The sequence below is a fragment of the Hippopotamus amphibius genome, chromosome 5 (genome assembly GCF_030028045.1).
Source record: "Hippopotamus amphibius kiboko isolate mHipAmp2 chromosome 5, mHipAmp2.hap2, whole genome shotgun sequence".
Lineage (NCBI taxonomy): Eukaryota > Metazoa > Chordata > Mammalia > Artiodactyla > Hippopotamidae > Hippopotamus > Hippopotamus amphibius.
Genome location: NC_080190.1, coordinates 30,146,030 through 30,166,201, shown reverse-complemented (window position 1 = coordinate 30,166,201; position 20,172 = coordinate 30,146,030). Strand labels below are relative to the sequence as shown.

General features: G+C 39.6%; 1 protein-coding gene across 6 annotated transcripts in view; it reads left to right on the top strand.

Moving 5' to 3' along the window:
- ENTPD7 (ectonucleoside triphosphate diphosphohydrolase 7) overlaps positions 1-20,172 on the top strand; it is a 64,340-nt gene that overhangs the window by 33,204 nt on the left and 10,964 nt on the right. For all 6 annotated transcript variants that reach the window (XR_009053733.1, XM_057735120.1, XM_057735117.1 and 3 more), the window contains 9 exons: positions 1,623-1,828; positions 2,073-2,223; positions 6,045-6,148; positions 7,827-7,883; positions 9,788-9,921; positions 13,295-13,461; positions 15,948-16,272; positions 18,508-18,593; positions 19,430-19,591. Coding sequence is in view for 5 of the 6 variants with exons in the window: in XM_057735120.1 (XP_057591103.1) it covers positions 1,623-1,828; positions 2,073-2,223; positions 6,045-6,148; positions 7,827-7,883; positions 9,788-9,921; positions 13,295-13,461; positions 15,948-16,272; positions 18,508-18,593; positions 19,430-19,591 (1,392 nt within the window). In the remaining variant the exon portion in view is untranslated. The remainder of the gene's footprint in view (positions 1-1,622; positions 1,829-2,072; positions 2,224-6,044; positions 6,149-7,826; positions 7,884-9,787; positions 9,922-13,294; positions 13,462-15,947; positions 16,273-18,507; positions 18,594-19,429; positions 19,592-20,172) is intronic.

Sequence of the window (20,172 nt, the reverse complement as noted above, 5' to 3'; positions counted from 1 at the left end):
AGCCATTCTCATTCTCACTGGGCTTCTCTTCAGGTGAAGCCTTTGAAGGGAGTCATCAGTGACATTTGTACTTTTCAGACCCTCACACTCTGAGGAAACTTTGATATTTGTTAAAGCCTCATCACTCAGAAGAAGGATTTTACCAGATGTTAGCCTTCTCTTTCTAGACATTTCAGCCCTTTTCTCCAGAGAGTCTTCTACTATTTGTTCTCTCGATAGTTATCGTGTAACAAGAAGAGAAGAGGTAGCAGCACAGCACTATGCTAACTGCTCAACATAATTGCCTCTCTGAGGGTAGAGACTCCTAACTACCCTTATGTCACAGATAAGGAAACAGCCTGAGAGAAGTTACATAATTTCCTGAAGGTCACAAAGTGTAGAAAGTGCTAGAGCTGAGACTCAAACCTTGGGGTTTGTTTGTTTTTTTATAAATTTATTTATTTATTTATTTTATTTATTTATTGGCTGCGTTGGGTCCTTGTTGCTGTACACAGGCTTTCTCTGGTTGCTGCGAGCGGGGGCTACTCTTCATTGTGGTGCGCAGGCTCCTCATTGTAGTGGTTTCTCTTGTTGTGGAACACACGGGCTCTAGGCGCATGGGCTTCAATAGTTGCGGCACATGGGCTCAGTAGTTGTGGCTCACGGGCTCTAGAGCACAGACTCAATAGTTGTGGCACACGGGCTTAGTTGCTCCGCAGCATGTGGGATCTTCTTTCTTTTATTTTTTATTTTTTTAATTAATTTATTATTTTTTTGGGGGGTACACCAAGTTCAATCATCTGTTTTTATACACATATCCCCATGTTCCCTCCCTCCCTCAACTCCCCCCACCACCCTCCCTCGAGTTCCCCCCACCCTCCCCGGCCCAGTCCTCTAAGGCATCTTCCATCCTCGAGTTGGACTCCCTTTGTTATACAACAACTTCCCACTGGCTATCTGTTTAACAGTTGGTACTATATATATGTCTGTGCTACTCTCTCGCTTCGTCTCAGCTTCCCCTTCACCCCCCCCCCCCCAAACCTTGAGTTCTCCAGTCCATTCTCTGCATCTGCGTCCTTGTTCTTGTCGGCATGTGGGATCTTCCTGGAGCAGGGATTGAACTCGTGTCCCCTGCATTGGCAGGCGGATTCTTTACCACTGCGCCACCTAGGAAGTCCAAACCTTGGGGTTTTGATGGTAACATCCTTGTTCCATCTTCCTGCTGTCAGTCAGATATCATTCCACCATAGTCTTCATGTTTATATACAGAAAGGATAGATAAGTATAAAAGAAATTACTAGGATTGCTTTAGTTATCTAGTGTGCATAGCAAACTGCCCTCTAAAAAAAATTTAGCGGCTCAGTATTTACTCAGGCCTAGAAGCCCTTTGATGCTTAGTGAAAGATTTGCTACCCTGGCCAGTTTCAGAACTGCCCCCAAACTTGGAAGAGTCTTTTAGTTACCTAATTTCAGTGTAAACCAGTGTTGCCTCATATACATCAGTAAATATGGTCAGTATTGTTTCATTCCTTTGTTAGGATGTGTAGTCCCATGTGCCTGGCACTTAATGAAGACTCATGAACAGATGAATTAACTGGTGGTGCTATTCGCTTAACACTAGTTTCTCTTTTTGCCCGGCTTAGGTATTTGGCTCGAGTAGGAGATCTTGAAGCTACTGACACGGAAGACCTAAATCTAAATTATGGACTTGTCGTGGACTGTGGCAGCAGTGGCTCTCGGATCTTTGTTTATTTCTGGCCAAGACATAATGGGAATCCTCATGACTTGTTGGACATCAAACAGATGAGAGACCGTAACAGCCAACCAGTGGTTAAAAAAATCAAGCCAGGTACTAAACGGGATATATTTAATTGTCGATCTCTTTTATCTGCTTTCAGAAATGAGAAAAGAGAAGAGGGAGAAAGAAAGCTACACTTTTCTTCTCAAGATTCTAGATAATGGGAGGGATTCATTGCTGCCCTTCTCTTATGAAATACATGAATGTTTAGGACTTTAAACAGAACCTTATGGGGTATCAGTCTTCTGAGTCTATGTGATCTGCTCCTTAAAGAACATGTTTTATCTTACTGAAGGAATCTCTGCAATGGCAGACACTCCAGAACATGCCAGCGATTACCTTCGTCCTCTGCTGAGCTTCGCTGCTGCTCATGTGCCTGTGAGGAAGCACAAGGAGACCCCCCTTTACATCCTATGCACAGCAGGCATGAGGCTTCTCCCTGAGAGGTGAGATGCAGGAGAGTGGGTGGCACAAGAGTTGAAAGTGCAGTTTCATGTATTATTCTCTGTGGTTCCCCGGTCTGATGGGATGTGGGTACGTCACACAGAGTTGACAGCTGGCACTAAAAGACTTCTTGCTCAAAATAGAGCAGAGCCACTCCTACACCCCGTTACTTTGCAATCAGTTGATCACACCTCCATGTCATTTGCTTCTTTGGGATCAATATCTATTTGAGATGGCTGTAATGATTCTTAGTTTTGGTTGAGAGTTGAGAGCAGTGGTGATGGTGATAAATTTGGATCATGAGGCACCTAGAGGGGGAGCATAATTTGAGAAGGGTAGTAGGAGGGTCACCTGAGGGACTGGGAACCTGGGGGCTAGTAGGCGGGCTCTGGAGGAATGGGGTTTTCTCTATAACTTTGCCTGGCTCCCTGGTGATAGTTGGTGCTACTTGCAAAGCTCAGTCTCCATTGCTTTAGTCCGTTTTTTTCAGCCCCTGCCAGTTAAGTCTTTTCCATTTGACCTTGGCAGTTTAGCCTGGCTTCTTGCTACCCGATCCTTCTTCCTTCACTGAAAGGGGAGGAGGAGGACGAGGAAAAGGCAACAACTGTGCTTAGGTCAGACCCCTCCTTGTTTGTGATGTCTCCCCTTTGACACCTCCCTGACCGCTCCACACTTACTATGGTCTTGGGGTAGGAATGAGCTTCCTTAACGTGAGCATCCATCCTTCTGGAATGTTTACAGTCTCATAGTCATCAGGTATTTTTTATTAGCTTAAATATTTTTCCTTGATAAATAGTAGTTCCCTTTTCCACAAAGTTTCATTTTGTGTACTTGGCCCACAGCAATGAAAACCTCTGCCATGTGTGTAGGGCTCCATTCTGCTTGTGCCACACGTGCCACACAGTGCACTGTCAGCACTTCTTTCAGTGGACTGCTTTCCTTCTGCTCAGACACACAGTTACTGGTTTACTCTCTGGTTTACTGTTGAGAAACAGATTATTTTACGTAGCCATTTGTCAACCTGAAAGGCCTTCTAGCTCCATATTTTCCCATCCATCTTGGTCTTTAATTTTTTGTTTGTTTGTTCTTACTTACTTTTAAAACTAAAGCTTAAAATGTTGTTGCTAGAACCTTACATCATTAAAAGAAATCTTAAAAGCAAAACAAAGAAAAAAGTTATAATTCTACTATCTTATCAAAACTATTTCATTTTATCCTATTCCTTTCTTTCTGTACATCTATGTATAATTTCTACAAAATTGTAATCATACTACATATGCAATTTAGAATTTTTGTTTTTGACATAAGTAATACATAATTCAAAATTTTAGAAACATGGGACTTCCCTGGTTGTCCAATGGTTAAGACTCCGTGTTCCCAGTGCAGGGGGCCCAGGTTTGATCCCTGGTCAGGAAACGAGATCCCGCATGCTGCAACTAAGAGCCTGCATGCCACAAGTAAAAAAATAAACCATGTGCCGCAACTAAAGATCCCACATGCCTACAACAAAGAGTACCGCGTGCTGCAACTAAGACCTGGCTCAGCCAAATAAATAAATATTTTAAAAAAATTTTAGAAACCATGGGAAGAGTATGCATGACACAGGTGGTGTCACATCACAGGGCCATGAATGGACTGAGGTCTCACAAACAAGGAAGCGGGGTGGAGGGCCAGAGAAAAAGCTGACTCGGAAGTCAGAGAGGCAGAGCCACCGAGCAGGGCGATGATCTGGCTGCATTTTGTGTGTCTAGAGCAAAGGAGAGGATTGCCTCATCTCCTGGCACTGCTCGGCCTTTCCTCTGTTTGTCAAAGAAGTTTCTATTTAAACAAAACCAACTATGTAGCTCCACTCCATTTGTCTAACACATTCCCTGTCATCGTGGAAGCTCTGAATATTAATATTTATTTTATCTTAAGAATTTTTAAAGAACTTGCCTTTTAACTTATTTTTTGATCACCTCTTTTAATAATGCCCAGATCTGTCCTGGGCTTATGAAATCATTGCTGCCTCTAAGATGCTATAGTTGTTGACGTAAGTGTAGCAATCACTGCAAGAATCTGCTTTGTATAATTAACGCTTTGTTAATTTATTAGCATTTGTGCGCAATATTCAAAATGGGTTTGAGTCACCTGGACTGTATTTTGGATTTATTAGCACTAGGTTTTATTTCTTTGCCAAAGGCCTAGACTAGCAGAATTTGTTCCACTGCCTTTTTATTTTGTAATGGAAATACCTTTAAAGGAATTACAAAGCGATATTTAAGAAAAAAACTTTATTATGGGAAATTTCAAATGTATCTAGAAGTAGAACGATGCAATGAATCCCCATTTGCTTACCACCCAGCTTCAACGGTTGTCAAAATTTTGTCATAAAAAGGTTTTTTTTAAATAAACAATATTGAATTTTAGAACACAAAAGTTCTGTCCTATCCTGTGTAATACATGAAGGGTGTTTTGTTTATTAACACAAATTGGGATTGTGTTATATGTGCTGTTTTATAAACTTTTTGGAACTCAAAATATGTTGGCTATCTTTTCATGTCAATACATGTAGATATACATTTCTTTTAACATCTATATACTATTACATTGTATGAACATACCATAAATTGTTTAGCCAGTCGCTACTGGGTATGTATGTTTAGGTTATCTCCAGTTTTTCATTGTTATAAATAATGCTGCAGTATTTTTCCTCTTAGAAGTGTAGTTGCTGGGTCAAAGGTTAAGCACATTAAAAATTTTGATACATAGTCCTAGATTACCCTTTAGAAAGGTTGTACCAGTAATTTACATTCCAAACAGCAATGTGTGTTGGTGCCCATTCTCCATGTCATCACCAAAACCAGCAAGCCCTCTTTGGGTAGTTTAGAAGCATATCCAAAAAGGAGGGCAAAATGCACTTCTTGTTCCCCATATGAAATTTTTATCATAAAAATTTATTGTGTATAACAGTGAGCTTTTTTAGAAACTATACTTGACATGAAATTGGAAGATTATTACTTTAAATGTAATTTTCACTTTCAAGTGCTAAAAACATTCTTCACCAAATCATACTGACAACCTGAATAGCCAGCAGAATATTTTTGTAATTGGTAATTTAAAAAACGCAAGATAATTACTCTTATTGTAAACTGTTTTTTCTAGATTCATATAATTACTTCTAGCTTTGTTTCTTTGCTTATCTTTATCTGATAATACTAATAGCATAAAACTTTAGAGGATTTTGATCTTGATCTGGGTTTTCCAAATGATAAGATTTGTATAAAGAAAAAAAAATCAACCCTTGATATATGGAAAAGGAGATTTAAAACTTCATTGTTAATGTAGAGGATCATGTAAAAACTTGTGGACCAAACAGTGGTTCCTTAGTGGTGATATGAGACACTGTTTCTGTATTGTGTAAGATCTGAGGATGAGACTGTGTTCCTCAGTTTAACAGCCTCCTTTCATAGTGGTTAGAAATAACGTAATTACATCTATTTTATAGATTACGAAACTGTGCTTCAGTTTCCTGCAGCTTACCCATTACTTAGCCTGTGAGAGGCATAGAACCATAGTCTCTTCTTTTAATACTATTTGAATTGTAACATTATATAAAGGATAAGTATTACTGTTACCATATTGCCTTTTAAGAAGGAGGCTATATTTTTGAGTAATTTAAACCTTTGAAATTGAAGGGGGTACCAGACAGAAGCAGGGATCAAGTGGCTTGGGTAGGTGAATAGTGATGTCTAACAAGGCTAAGTAGAAGGTCAAGTTGAGGCTGTTTGTGAGAAGAGAGTTTAATCATTAACTCCTAGGTTTTTTTTGTTCTTTCTTGCAGGAAACAGTTGGCTATCTTGGCTGATTTAGTGAAAGATTTACCTCTGGAGTTTGACTTCCTTTTTTCTCAGTCTCAGGCAGAAGTGATCTCTGGGAAGCAGGAAGGTACTGGTCCTTGAGGGGTAAAAGCTTGCACTTGGGGTTTGTAGTTTTGGGGTGGAGTTGAATGCATGTTTTCATGTAGCCCAAATGTGGCCTGTATGATGAATTATGTTTCCATTTCTTGAAAAACAGAAAATCTTTTTTCTTCTAGTTGCAGTTCACATAAAGGAAAAGATTCACATTTTTTGATCTCACTATTGCATTTTCTATCCTAAAATTCCCATTTGGTTTTACTCCATTTCTCTGCTGAGACTTTCTATCTTTCCATTCATTGGAAGACTGCTTTTATTTCCTGGTTGTATAGCTGCTTTATTTCATAATTCCATCACCTGTGTCATCTCAGGGTTGGCATCTTTTCCCTTATGGGTTGAGATTTTCCTAGTTCTTTGTATGCCAAATCATTTTATATTGTATCCTGGATATTTTGAATATTACATTGTTAGAGCCTGGGTCTTGTTTCGGTCATAAAGAGAAAGTCTTCTTTTTTTTTTTTTTTTTTTTTTGTCTTAGCAGACTGTTCAGATTCAACCCTTAATTTCTGACCTGCCTTCTGTGGACTGTGATTCTATTGATTCATTTTTCAAAGCTTTGGCACTTCTGTTTGGATTTGTCCCATGTGTGTGCCAGCCAGTGGCCAGTCTGAACCTGGACACAGCCTATACAAATGGGTTGACTAGCCAATAGGTCAGTTCTCAAACCTTTGAGATGTTGTTTAGAGTCAGATCACGCATGTGAGCCCAGGAGTTCCTACACCACTTTATTCCCCACTCTCCACAATTTCCCCCATACTTTCTGGTTCCCTGAGGCTCGCGTTCATGGTCCTTTGGTCAGAAAGCCAGGGATTTAACTTGCCCACTCTGGCATGCATTTCCCATGACAGCATCTGTATCCAGGGCTAAGTGGTAGAGGTCAGAGGGAGAAAAATAGCAATAGGGATTTGTCCAAACTCTTGAGGCTGTAGCTTCTCTGGTCAGAAAGAAGGATTCCCATCCCTCAGAGGTCTGCGTGTCTACCCAGTCTCTACCTCTGCTGTTGCAGTGTTGCCTGGGGTAGGAGAGCCACACAATTTTTGAAAAAAGCAAGGAATTTCCCCTCATTCTTTCTGAACCTTTGGAGTCCCCTTTTCTGATCCTTGCACCACAAAGCAAGGTCCTGAAGTTCTTCCTGTCCGCATCTGTTTTGTACTTTTGTATTTCAAGCTGATTTTGAGTTCAGACTAGACAGTATCTGAGAAGGAAAAATGGCAAACTCACCCCAGTTTTTTGGGTGGTGCTTTAAAGTGCGATCTCTGTTGCAGTGTGCCCACTGTCATTTACTTTCAGAGTTCTCAGATGGCTGCTCCATACATTCTATCCAGAGTTTATGCTTGTATTCAGCGGGGAGATAGGGCGAGTGTGCTTAACTCCATCTAGCCCAGAACTAGAACTCCAAGATTTACATCTTTTAATATTTATTTTTATATATTAATTCCTAGTCATTGTAGGAAATTTAGAAAATGCAAATAATTAAGAAGGAAAAACATCACAAGATAAAAGATTTTAAATTCATACACTGAGAGGGTGGAATAAAATACTATTATCACTTTTTTCCAAGAAAAGGAGGGAAAAAACAGCCCTGGGAGAGGTGTATACATGATATAGCAGCAGAGAATTAAGCAAGGGCTTTTATATTTCTTACCTAGGGGTTTATGCATGGATTGGAATCAACTTTGTTTTGGGACGATTCGACCATGAGGATGGTGAGTAATATTGTCTTCTTATGACAGTTCTAAGGGCTGAAGGTTTATGTCATAACCTATCAGTAGCACATAAGTACTAATTTTGAGTTGTTTTTCTCTCTTTTTTCAAAAGTTAAGATGCTTCATTTCCCAGTCCTAATTTGCTTTCTTTTTATTTCCTTTTAACTTTTTAATATGGAAAGTTTCAAACATTCACAAAAGTAAATTAATTAATAAAATGAATCTTCATGAACCCATTACCTAGTCTCAACAGTTATTAATAGTCTGCCATTGTTTTTTTCCCACACTCCTTCTATACAACACAGTTTTTTTTTCCCCTGCCAGGCTTTTAAAAGCAAACCCCCGACGTATCACTTTATCTTCATGTACTTCAGTAATACCTCTAACATATGAGTTTCAAAACAAACAAAAATATCCACAGTTCCATTTTTAAACTTAACAAAGTTAACAATTCCTAATATCATGCAACATCCATCTAATACACAGGTAGAGAGTTCCCTGATTGTGTTAAGAATATTTATTTGTAGTTGTCTTGCTCAAATCAGAACCTGAACATAGATCACAAGTTACATGTGATTGATAGGTCTCTTTTAATCTATAACAGTTAACCTCCCCCACCCAACCTCTTTTTTTCAAATCATTCATTTAACAATAACAACAACAACGAACCCAACAACCAAAAAGCAACCAAAACCAGGTCACTTGATGGAATGAATTTGCCACATTCTAGATTTGGTTGACTGCATCTTTGTGGTATCTTTAACGTGTCTCTCATCCCCCACTTAGGTTCTGTAAACTGGAGATTAGATGTAAAATCTTGATTAGACTCAGATTCAGTTCTTTTGGCAAGAAGAAATCATTTTGTACTGTCTGGTTGTCTTACTTTTAGTCATATTAAGACTGATTTGGTGTTCAGGGTTCAGGTATTGTCAGTCTGATCTGATCTATTAACAAAATTTTCCATCCACTTTTCACCTAATGGTTATAGCAGCCAGTTGTGATTATTGCTTATATTTGTTTTTTCGTTAGAGGTTGCAGAAGGGTGATTTTTCTAATTCTGTCATTCTTTCTGCGTTTAGCAGTTAGGATTTTTGTATAATGAAATTTTCTTCATTAGCCGTTTGGTTATCCTGAAATATAGTTCTTATGGGAAAGACAGAATGAATCCTTGATTCTTTCCTTTTATTTATCAAGTTTTTGAATAATGGGTTTGGTGTCCTAGCAACTTCCAAATGTAACCGGTGCATTTTTTTTTTCAGTATCATTATGAACTTGTGGATTTTAATTTATTTGATGCAGTGCAGTCCATCATATCATTATTCTTTTTGGTGCTCAAATTATACCATCATTGGCCAGTAGGAGCACCTAGATTATCATTGCTTATAGGCTTTTTCAGCGGACAGAGCTAGGAAATATGTATTTTTAGAAAAAGAAAAAGAAATCATTATAGCGATAGTTCCAATTCATAGTTAAGATTATAAGATTATTGTTTAATTTCTTTAATTTTATATTAAAATCAAATCCTTTTTCTCTTATGCTGAATACTTGTTCCTAAAGCTATTTACATAAACATTTATTTACTTCATTCCATAATATATGTTCAATGGTTTAAAAATAATAATACCAATAATGTATTACCAATAAGATTACTGGACTGCAGTTTAAGATATTTGTTTCTTTTGTCATTAAGATATATTCTCTACGTAAGAGATACATAGTCAAAATACCATGTTTTAAGTCACTTAAAATAATTCTTCTCTGTATAATATGCAATTGGTACAGATTAATTTATTTCAATTTGCTTTCAATTTCTTAAGGGATTTCTGATTTGTTTTTTTTTTCCCTTTTTAACTTAATTTTGGCTTTTAATTACTAGACCCCTTCTCTTCCCTTATTTATTTCAGAATCAGATGCTGAGGCTCCCCAGGAATTGGCAATAGGACGCAGAAGGACAGTAGGGATACTGGATATGGGAGGAGCCTCTCTCCAAATTGCTTACGAAGTTCCTAGCTCAACTTCTCTCCTTTCTCCACAACAGGTATTTTCCCTTTGGGGGGAATTCAGTTGCTAGGAATGCCAGTCTTTGAGAAGGAAGAGCAGTATGTTTGGACTTAAAACTGGCCTGGGTCCAAATATTGGTTCAGATCATTGCTAGCTTGTATTATCTTGGGTCAGTTTCCTTTCTGAGCCCCAGTTTCCTCATGTGTAAAAAAAAAGAATAATAATAGTATCTACTTCATAAAGTTGTGAGGATGAAATAATATCACTGTGTAAGGCACAAGCTGTCAAGCATGTAATAAATGTTTAATACTTTTTAGCAATTATAATTATACTACTTATCTGGAAGAGTTGCCTGAGGATTAAACATGATAATATAAATCCCGGAGTACAGTATTTGATACGTACTTGTTCATTAAATGTTATTCCCTTTCCTTTACTGATGATTCCATTCTTGTGCTTCTGTTATTCCTTACCTGACTAGAATGTAAAGAATGTATTTTGAGGGAGAAGTTTCATCATACAGCAGAAAAAGAAATAAAACATTTTTTAGTGCCTAGTATGTGCAAGAAATAAGACATGTTACACTGCCCCCAAAAGCCTGTAATCTATCAGTGGAGACAGCCTGTGATAACAGGCAGACCATGACAGTGTTGTAATTTGATCTAAACCAGGGTTTCTCATCATTGGCACTATTGGCATTTCAGGCTAAATGAGTCTTTTTTGTGCAGGGTTGTCCCATGCATTGTATGATGTTTAAGAGCATCCCTGGCCTCTATCAGATGCAGTAATGCCCCTATTTCCCCCAAATTCCCAGTTTTGACAATTAAAAGTGTCTTCAGACATTGCCAGATGCCTCTGGGGATGCAAAATCACCTCTGGTTGAGAACCTTGGGTCTAAACAGAGAGCCACAGCAGTGTGGGAACTGGCAGGGTGAACCCCATTTGCAAAAGCTTGAATAGGAGCCTTCCATGCTACCTTCATGGAAAGTAAGGTATTTACCTGGGCCTTGGATGATAGTAGGCTTTTGCATAGTAGAGGCTGAGGGAAGGCCATCTGCATGGAGGTGACAGTATGCACAAAGGCACAGAAAAAGCAGCAAAGAGCCCAGAATGTCCAGGGAATGATGAATAGCCTGTTGTGTATGGGATTTTCAAGTGTGGTGATAGGGAAGGCTGGGAAGATTAGATGAAGTTAGATCATGAGGAGTCTGGGGTGCCATGCTAGGGGATTTGGCTTTTTTATCTGTAGATAATGGGGAACCAGCAAAGGTTTTTGAGTAGGGCAGTCATATGGGCCTAAGTTTCATCATCTGTGAAATAATTAAACTCTGAAGGTCTTCCCCAGCTCTGAATTTTTTGACTTTGTTAATTGTGTGACTGGGTTCCAATCTGTTTTTTAAGAAAAAAATTTTGGTGTCAGTAGGAGAAAAAACTGTAGGTCAGGGAACCTTGGGTGAGAAGTGCTAAAGAGCTAAACTAGACAGTGTAAGTGGAAATGGAAGGAAGGGGACAGATTTCAAAGGATTTTTTGGAGTAAAAAACCAGTGTAATGAGGTGATATGGGTAGGGCAGGGAGGGATGGCCAGATGCTGAGGGTCCAGCCTAGGTAACTGCAAGGGTGAAGAACCCAGGCACTGAGAGAGACCACAGGGCAAAGGGCAGGGTTGATGCTAATAAGCACACTGGGACGGTTTGGGTGAGAGTCTTTCTGGTCTTTAGCTCTGAAGTCCTATAACCAATGAGTTCAATTTGGGGTATGTTGAGTTTGAGGTATCTGAGGAATGTATGTATCCAAATATCCAGCAGGACTGTTGGAAATATGGGTTTGGAAAGCAGAAGAGATTTTCTGTGGTGGGGTTGGAGATTTGGGGAACTGAGTTGTGAGACTTCTTAGTCTATATTTGTTAGTATGTATTCAGCAGGTAAAATGAAGGCATGGTTCTGATACAAAGGAGTAGGTGACAGGTGACTTTGAGCCTTAAAGTCTTAAACAAATGGCTTTGTGTGTGCAGATTTAGAAAGAAACACTGGTATAGAAAGTATATTTGCAAGCAACAAATTAGATGTGTACATAGCAATATAATAAATCTTTGTGCTTAGCAAAAAAAGGAAAGAAATAATGAGACATGACACAATAGCACTTTAAACGTTTTAAATAACCCTAAATGCCTAATTTTTTGTATAGTTCACAAAGTTGTGCAGTCACCACTATCAAATTCCAGAACATTTCATCACCTCAAAAAGAAACCTCATATTTGTTAGCAGTTACTCACCATTCCCCTTTCTTCAGTCCTGACAACCATTAATCTACTGTACTTTCCATCTGCTATGGATTTGCCTGTTCTGGGTATTTCATATACGTGGCTCCATATATATGGAACCAACCATAGACATTGAAATATGTGACCTTTTATGTCAGGCTTCTTTCACTTAGCAAAAGTTTTCAAGGTTCATCCATGTTGTAGCAGACATCAGTACTTTATTCCCTTTTTGGCTGAATAACATTCCATTGTATGCCCATGACACATTTTGCTTATGCACTCATCAGCTGATGGACATTTTAGGTTGTTTCCTTATGGATAACACTGCTATGAACATTCACGTATACATTTTTGTGTAGACATGTTTTCAGTTTTCTTGAGTGTATACCTAGGAGTGGAATTGCTGGGCACAATAGCATTTTCATAAATTAAAAATACATTCAAAACAATCCCATTTCGCAACAATACATGCAAACAAATATTACACATTAAGCACATTTGAATGGTTGCCTGTGGCAGGAGCCAGAATGGCAGTGGGTAGGAGGATAAAAGGAAGTAAATAAATAAAACAAAGGTGGGGCTTTGCCATGATAATGTGCCATGAACTGAGAAGTATGACTAACTCAACCTCTGTACCTGAAGTCGAAAAAAAAAGAATTACAATAAAATTGAACTTTTCTAATCCTCAAATCTGTCACAAGGAATATTAGGGCATCTTGAATAGTTTTAGAAAAAACCATAGAATAGATCTTAAGATGATCTCTCAAATTCCTTAAATTTATTTTTATCAAAAGATTTTTTTTCTTATTATAAAAATAGTACATTCCCATTTTGGAGAATCGGAAAAGCAAAAAAGTACATGCAAGAAAATGACATTAAAAAAAAAAGAAAGAAAATGACATTATCTGTAATGATTCTACCTTCTATCTGACTACAGAAAGTATTTTAGTTTCTAATTTATTTAGTCTCTGATTTGTTCCTTTTTGTGTAGTCTTGTCATTTTATGTCTTTGTTTAAAATAATGCTGTGAGGATGAAAGAATGCCATGTTTTAAAGAGCAGTCATAGCAAATGAAATCTGGTATATTAGCAATGTCATACCTTTCCAGAAATCAACCAAAAGTAAAATTCCCTTTACATTGTATTACAGGAAGAAGCTGCAAAGATCTTGCTGGCCGAGTTCAACCTGGGCTGTGATGTGCAGCACACTGAACATGTGTATAGGGTTTATGTCACGACCTTTCTGGGATTTGGGGGCAACTTTGCCCGGCAGCGCTATGAAGACCTTGTGATGAATGAAACTCTTAACAAAAACAGGTATGTTTTACATGGGATCTGTAATTCTGAAATAGAATGTTGTCAGGCTGAGGATATTGGGAAGAAATGGTTACATCCTATTAATATAGATATGTCCTTGCTTCCTTCTTTCTGACCACCCCTGCCAATGGGGTAGCATCTCTTAGAGACCTTCTTATTAGTAGTCCCACTTGATCTGCGTGAGAGTGCCTTCTAATCTTTTTTATTAGGACTCAAAAAAGTACAGTGGCTTATCATGGTGACCTCTTGCTGTGCCCATCTGCAGACATGACATCACAGGATAAGTGAGATCAATTAAGTCTCCAATTTAAATTGTGCAGTGTAATGTAGCTCCTAGAAGTCCATTCTACATGGAAATGCTCAGGACATGTTTGCTGAATTACAATGGCATTGCATTTTATGTGGGACTTAAGGTTCCATAGTGTGCATACAAGATTAAAAACATATGTAGTCAAAGTTAACCTTTAAAATGTTCTCTTTAAGTCTAGAATAGACATTTTTTCCTCCAGCTTTGGACAGATCCCTGATTCTTCATTTGTATGCCAGTACAAACATGAAGTATTTAGACCGTAAGGTACAAATAGTTGTGGGTTTTTAGTATTCAAGGTTATTGTTATTATCATGCACAGTAAAGGAAAGCATAATAGCAGAGTTCTTTTCCACCATGAAACTATTTACTCACCCCCATTTGTGTAGCTGGAAACAATAGCTTGAAGAGGTACTGGTGTATTCCATTTGTAATAATTTCTCAACAGCAGTCAATTTTCTTATATTGGGAGCATGCTAATGAAAATATTGCCTCATAAGTCTTTTTTGTTTTTCTGAGTCTCAGCTCCTAAGAGTTCAAGGTGCTTTGGGAGAGTCCTGTTATCTGGATGATTGATGAATACATTATAACCAAGCAATGTGTTTGTATTCTGAAAACACTCTTAAATCCATACAAATGTTGCTTGGGTTGTGGAGCTCAGATAGCTCCCACTGGCACTATGGCATCTGAAGAACAATTTCCATGAAGGTTTCACACCAATTCTGCTTCCTTTTCCATTTTCTTCCTTTGTTGTTTTGCTGCTCTTTTATCTCTGTCTGCTGTCTTCTGCTGCCTTGGAACAAACTGCATCATCTTCTCATACACTGGTATTTTTTTTTACCATGTGTCCTAAGTTATGCAGTTCAGAAGACTGATTACTGATCTTGTGTATCTGCTAATCTGTAGAGAAACCTGTGCTTCCTGGGATTTTAAAAGTTAACATTTTTCTCTTTTTAATGATAATTTTCTGAGTTTTCCTTATAGGTGGTGTCACATCTTTAAAATAGGTTCCACTTGTTCCAAAGCATTTTGTTGTGTTGCCAGATTCCCATTCCCTCCTTCAGTCTTTACCCTTGTGGATGCATCTTCATTCCAGGAAGTCCACTGTTCAACATCTCTTAGGAACTGATGACTAATTCACTGCAATTAGCAAAGTTATTTGGTCTCCACTTAATTTCCATCTTTGGCCAGATCTGCATACATATTAATCTCTTTAGGAATAAGAATACTGTTGCTAGACAAGTACAGACTTTAATTAACCAGAGCTGGTGTGATGGCCATGGTGGGAATCAACACCTGCCCCCCCAGAGCTGAGTATGTACTTAGTCACTGTTGCCACTCTTGCCGCTGTGCTACTGCCATAGTCCCCTCCTCAGGACACTCCTCAGCCCTTCTCACTTCACCTCCTCCCAGTCATTCTTTTGTTTATATTTATTTTTATTTTTTAAAGTTATGTATGTATGTATGGATATATTTTTGGCTGTGTTGGGTCTTCATTGCTGTGAGTAGGCTTTCTCTAGTTGTGGAGAGCAGGGGCTACTCTTTGTTGTGGTACACGGGCTTCTCAGTGCCGTGGCTTCTCTTGTTGCGGGGCATGGTCTCTAGGCACATGGGCTTCAGTAGTTGCAGTGCGAGGGCTCAGTAGTTGTGGCTTACAGGCCCTAGAGCACAAACTCAGTAATTGTGGCTCATGGGCTTAGTTGCTCCGCAGCAAGTGGGACCTTCCCAGACCAGGGATTGAACCCGTGTCCCCTGCATTGGCAGGCAGACTCTTAACCACTGCACCACTAGGGAAGTCCCCAGTCAGTTTTTTATACTTTAGAACTGTGCTCAGCATGGTGAAATCTTTTCACTTTTAAGAGGCAAGTGGGAACGAAGACCAGATGGAGAATAGCAGATTCACATCTCCAATTTCACTATACATTGGGAAATATATGTATTGACTGTAAGGCTGAATAAAATTAATCACTGCCGTGTTTCTGTTTTTCTTGCTTGCTTGCTTGCTTTTTCTAAATTGAATTTGCATAATTTAAATGTTCATGTGACACAACCACGTGGTAATACTCCATCCTTGTTTTTAGGGGTGTCATGTAAAAGAAGAACAAGATGTCTGAGAAGCATCTTAGAGGAGGCTGAGTACAGTGGTGATGCGTTTTGTTTGTTTTTGTCATTGTGACAGGTTGCTGGGCCAGAAGACAGGTCTGAGTCCCGACAATCCATTTCTGGATCCCTGCCTGCCTGTGGGACTCACAGATGTGGTGGAAAGGAACAGCCAGGTCTTGCATGTCCGAGGAAGAGGGGACTGGGTGGCTTGTGGGGCCATGCTGAGCCCCCTGCTGGCTCGCTCCAACACCAGCCAGGCCTCGCTGAACGGCATCTACCAGTCACCCATTGACTTCAACAACAGCGAGTTCTACGGTTTCTCCGAGTTCTTTTACTGTACAGAGGATGTGTTGCGCATTGGTGGCCGCTACCACGGGCCAACATTTGCCAAGGCTGCTCAGGTAAATTATTAATAATAAAGATGACTCATCCTGGCAGCACCTAACTTTGTACCAGACACCATGCAAAGGGCTTTGCATGCATGATCTCACTGGATTCTTGGCAGGAGCCCTATGAGACCTCATTTTACAGATGAGGAGGTGGACTTAGAGAAATTAAGGAACCTGCTATGGTATACTGGCTTCTAATTAATTAAGCTTAGGTTTCCATGGGTGTCCTATTACCCAAATTATCACCCAGGTCTAATAGTGTCATGGTGGCTAATGGTTTTTCCTCCAACTTTCCAATAGTCTTATTTAATGTTTGTGGCCAAAAGTGTCATCTCCAGATATTCTTCCCTTACTGGGTGTTCCCAGGGGTAATGTGCTTTTGGAGGTGATGTCACACAGGTGGGCAAGTCCACTTTCATTTTCTTACCTTGAGCTTTTAAGAGACCAGAATGGTATAGGGTCACTTGGAATATTAAAAAGATGTTGTAAAGAGCAATGATAGTGGACATAAAATGCAGAAGAAGTAGATGTTCACTTAGAGCAGGGGTCCCCAACCCCCTGGGCTGCCGTGGACCGGTAGCGGTCGGTGGCCCGCACAGCAGGAGGTGAGTGGTGGGCAAGCAAGTGACGCTCCATCTGCTGCTCCCCACTGTTCGCATGATCGCGCAAACTGTTCCCCACCCCCCACCCCCACCCCCAGTCCGTGGAAAAATTGTCTTCCACGAAACCAGACCCTGGTGCCCAGATGGTTGGGAACTGCTGACTTAGAGCACATTTAGGACTTAAGCATCTTACAGGTTTAAAGTGTTAGTTACTTGGACAGGTAAAAGTTGAGCTAGCTTTGTACAGTTCCTGCTTCAATTTGGATTCATCTCTTTTGAATTTTTGTATATCTGTCTCTTTTACCAGAAACATTTATGAGGAGATCTGTCCTCTCATATTTTTTATTCTTTCCCTTCTGCTTTCTTAGAATTCTCTAAGGTTCTCTTGGTATAAGGCTTCCAATAGAAACAATATCTGCAGTATTTGTACTATTCTGTTCCCTAAAGGCAGTCCCTAAGAAATATTGAGGAAAACTTGGTTGGTATTTGCCCTTTCGTCTCCAGCCTCCAGGAATACCCTCACATTCCCTTTCCTTTCCAGCGTCCCCTAACTGTCCATGGCCTGAATCTTTCTCTCGTTTTAAAACTTCTTCAAATCCTATTCCCTTGAACACCAAAGGGCTCAAGTTATTACCTGACCAAACTGCTAGTGGCTTCATAGGTTTTCTTTCCTAGGTAAAAGATGATCCCCCCTCCCCCCCCACTTTTTTTTTGAACTTTGACTCGGCTCTTATCGTCCCAGTGACACCTTCCTTGGCCATCCTATACAAAATTGCAGCCCTCCCCAATATTACCTATTTCCCCTTCCTGCTATATTTTTCCCATGAGCACTTATGTCATCTGACACATTCCATGTGTGTATGTATGTGCACATGTATATTTGGGTATTGTCTGTCCCCCCACCACTAAAATGTAAGCTTCATAAGGACAGAAGTTTTCACCTGTTTTATACACTGCTGGATCCCCATGGCACATAGAATAGCACCTGGCACATAGTAGACATTCAGGAAATGTTAGTTTACTGAACAGACCGAAAGGAATGATTCCTTTGGTGAGAATTACAACACAGAGCCAGGCTAGTGATAGATCTTGACCATTCTGTTCCATCTGTTTGATCTGCTCATGTCAGTCCTATGTAGGGTAGAATGAAGCTCTCTTTGTTTTTTGATGTTGCTACTCTTGGTCCTAACCTTACCCATCTTTGAAGCCTAAGAGGCTCAGGAGCCATGTCAGGCTGGCTTTGTACTGGACCTCGAGGCAATAGGAATAAAGAGGAGTATTCCCAGGCCACTGAAGTCACCCAGTGGCCTGAGTTCAGGGACTTGCCTTGCCCAGGACCCGACACAGGGTTTGGTGAATGAATATGTCATTTCTGTTTTCCTTTGTCAGCTAGTAGCCCACAGTAACTTTATTTTATTTAACTAATTTATTTTTTTGGCCATGCCACATGGCACGCATGTGGGATCTTAGTTCTCCAACTAGGGATCGAACCTGCACCCCCTGCATTGGAAGCTCAGAGTCTTAACCACTGGACCACCAGGAGGTCCCCACAAGTAACTTTAGAAATGGAAGAGCTGTGACTGTCAGGGAGTTACAGCGTTTGCTTCCCATTTCATGTTGCACCATTTCTCTGTGGTGGTTCCAGGATTACTGTGGCATGGCTTGGTCAGTACTCACTCAGAGATTCAAGAATGGCCTCTTTTCATCGCATGCAGATGAGCATCGACTCAAGTAAGTAACTTCCTTTTCTCCCTCAGACGTGGCCTTAAAAATGTATGAACAATGAATGAGAGATAATGAGTGATAGTACAGATTGGATTTTATGTTGAAGGAGAATTGGTTATTTCAGATTTTGATTTTCTGAAGGGTAGAGGCCAAAATAGTGAGCTTATTTTAGCGAGGCCAAGGGAGACTGGTGGTTGCCAAAAAGTGTTCTCTCCAAGTGGTTTTCAATCAAAAGTGGTGGTCTTTTTATTTTTAACTTTTAATAAAATATGAAACATTCAGAAAAGTAGAAAGAACAGTAATAGAAACCTGTATGTAACTGTCACCCATCTTCAACAAATATCAATATTTTGCCAGTTTGGTTCATCAGTCCTCCCATTTTGTAATCATTTTAGTTAAAAAAAAATTTAAACATAAACGAAAATAGAACAGTATAATGAACTCCTGAGTGTCTGTCACCCAGCTTCCCTCCTAATAGCTGTCAACTTCTGGCCCTCTTGTTTCATCTCTTTTCCCACCCCACAATTCCGTTATTTTGAAGCAAATCCCAAACATCATATTTGTAGATATTTCAGCATGCTCCCTGAAGATAAGCGATATTAGAAAAAAAGAAAAAAGAAAGAAGAAGAAAAGTAAAACATAGCCACAATAGTGTTGTTGCGTTGCATAGAGGTACCACTTTTGTGGTAAATGTTAAGATAAAGGAGGCTCCGATTTGGCTCCACCTAGAGGTGAGGAAGGTGAAATGAGGAGAGAGGGGTCTTTTGACATCTAGTGGGACTATGCAGAAAGCATTAGAATTCTTTTTTTTTTCTTTAAAAAAATTATTTTTTGTCACACAGATATCAGTGTTTTAAGTCAGCTTGGATGTACCAAGTTCTTCACAAAGGATTCCACTTTCCATATGACTACCCAAATCTGCAGACAGCCCAGCTGGTCTATGACCGAGAAGTTCAGTGGACACTGGGAGCCATTCTGTATAAAACACGCTTCTTACCACTCAGGTAAAGTGGACTGACCAAGCTGGCATCCTGAGCTCAGAGGATGTTAGTTGGTGCCTCAGAATAGGTTTCTTAAGTGACCTCCCCCTCAAAAAAACAAAAATAAAAACAAAAAATATACCCAAACTACCCTTATTACTGTTACATGAAACTGCTATTATTTACCAGGCATGTTGAAACAGAAAGAAGTCTGAGTATTATTGGCCTGGAGTCTGTTCTTCTTTGCAATTTCAGGAATCCAGTGCGTTGGTTTTGTTTTGTTTTGTTTTGTTTTGTTTTGTTTTGTTTTGTTTTTTGGCCATGCTGCACAGCTTGTAATATCTTAGTTCCTCAACCAGGGATTGAACCCAAGCCCTTGGCAGTGAAAGAGTCCTAACCACTGGACCACCAGGGAATTCCCAGGAATTCAGTTTTGTTTATCTACCACAAATCAATCTTTAGCAACAACTTCTAAGATACTGACTAATGAACTAAAGTTACTCTGGAACTATTTCTGTCTGAGTAGAGAACCAGGATATGTTGTTCCTATATAGCAATCTTTCCTAATGGGTAGAGTCACTCTAGAGATCATTGACTTGGAAGGT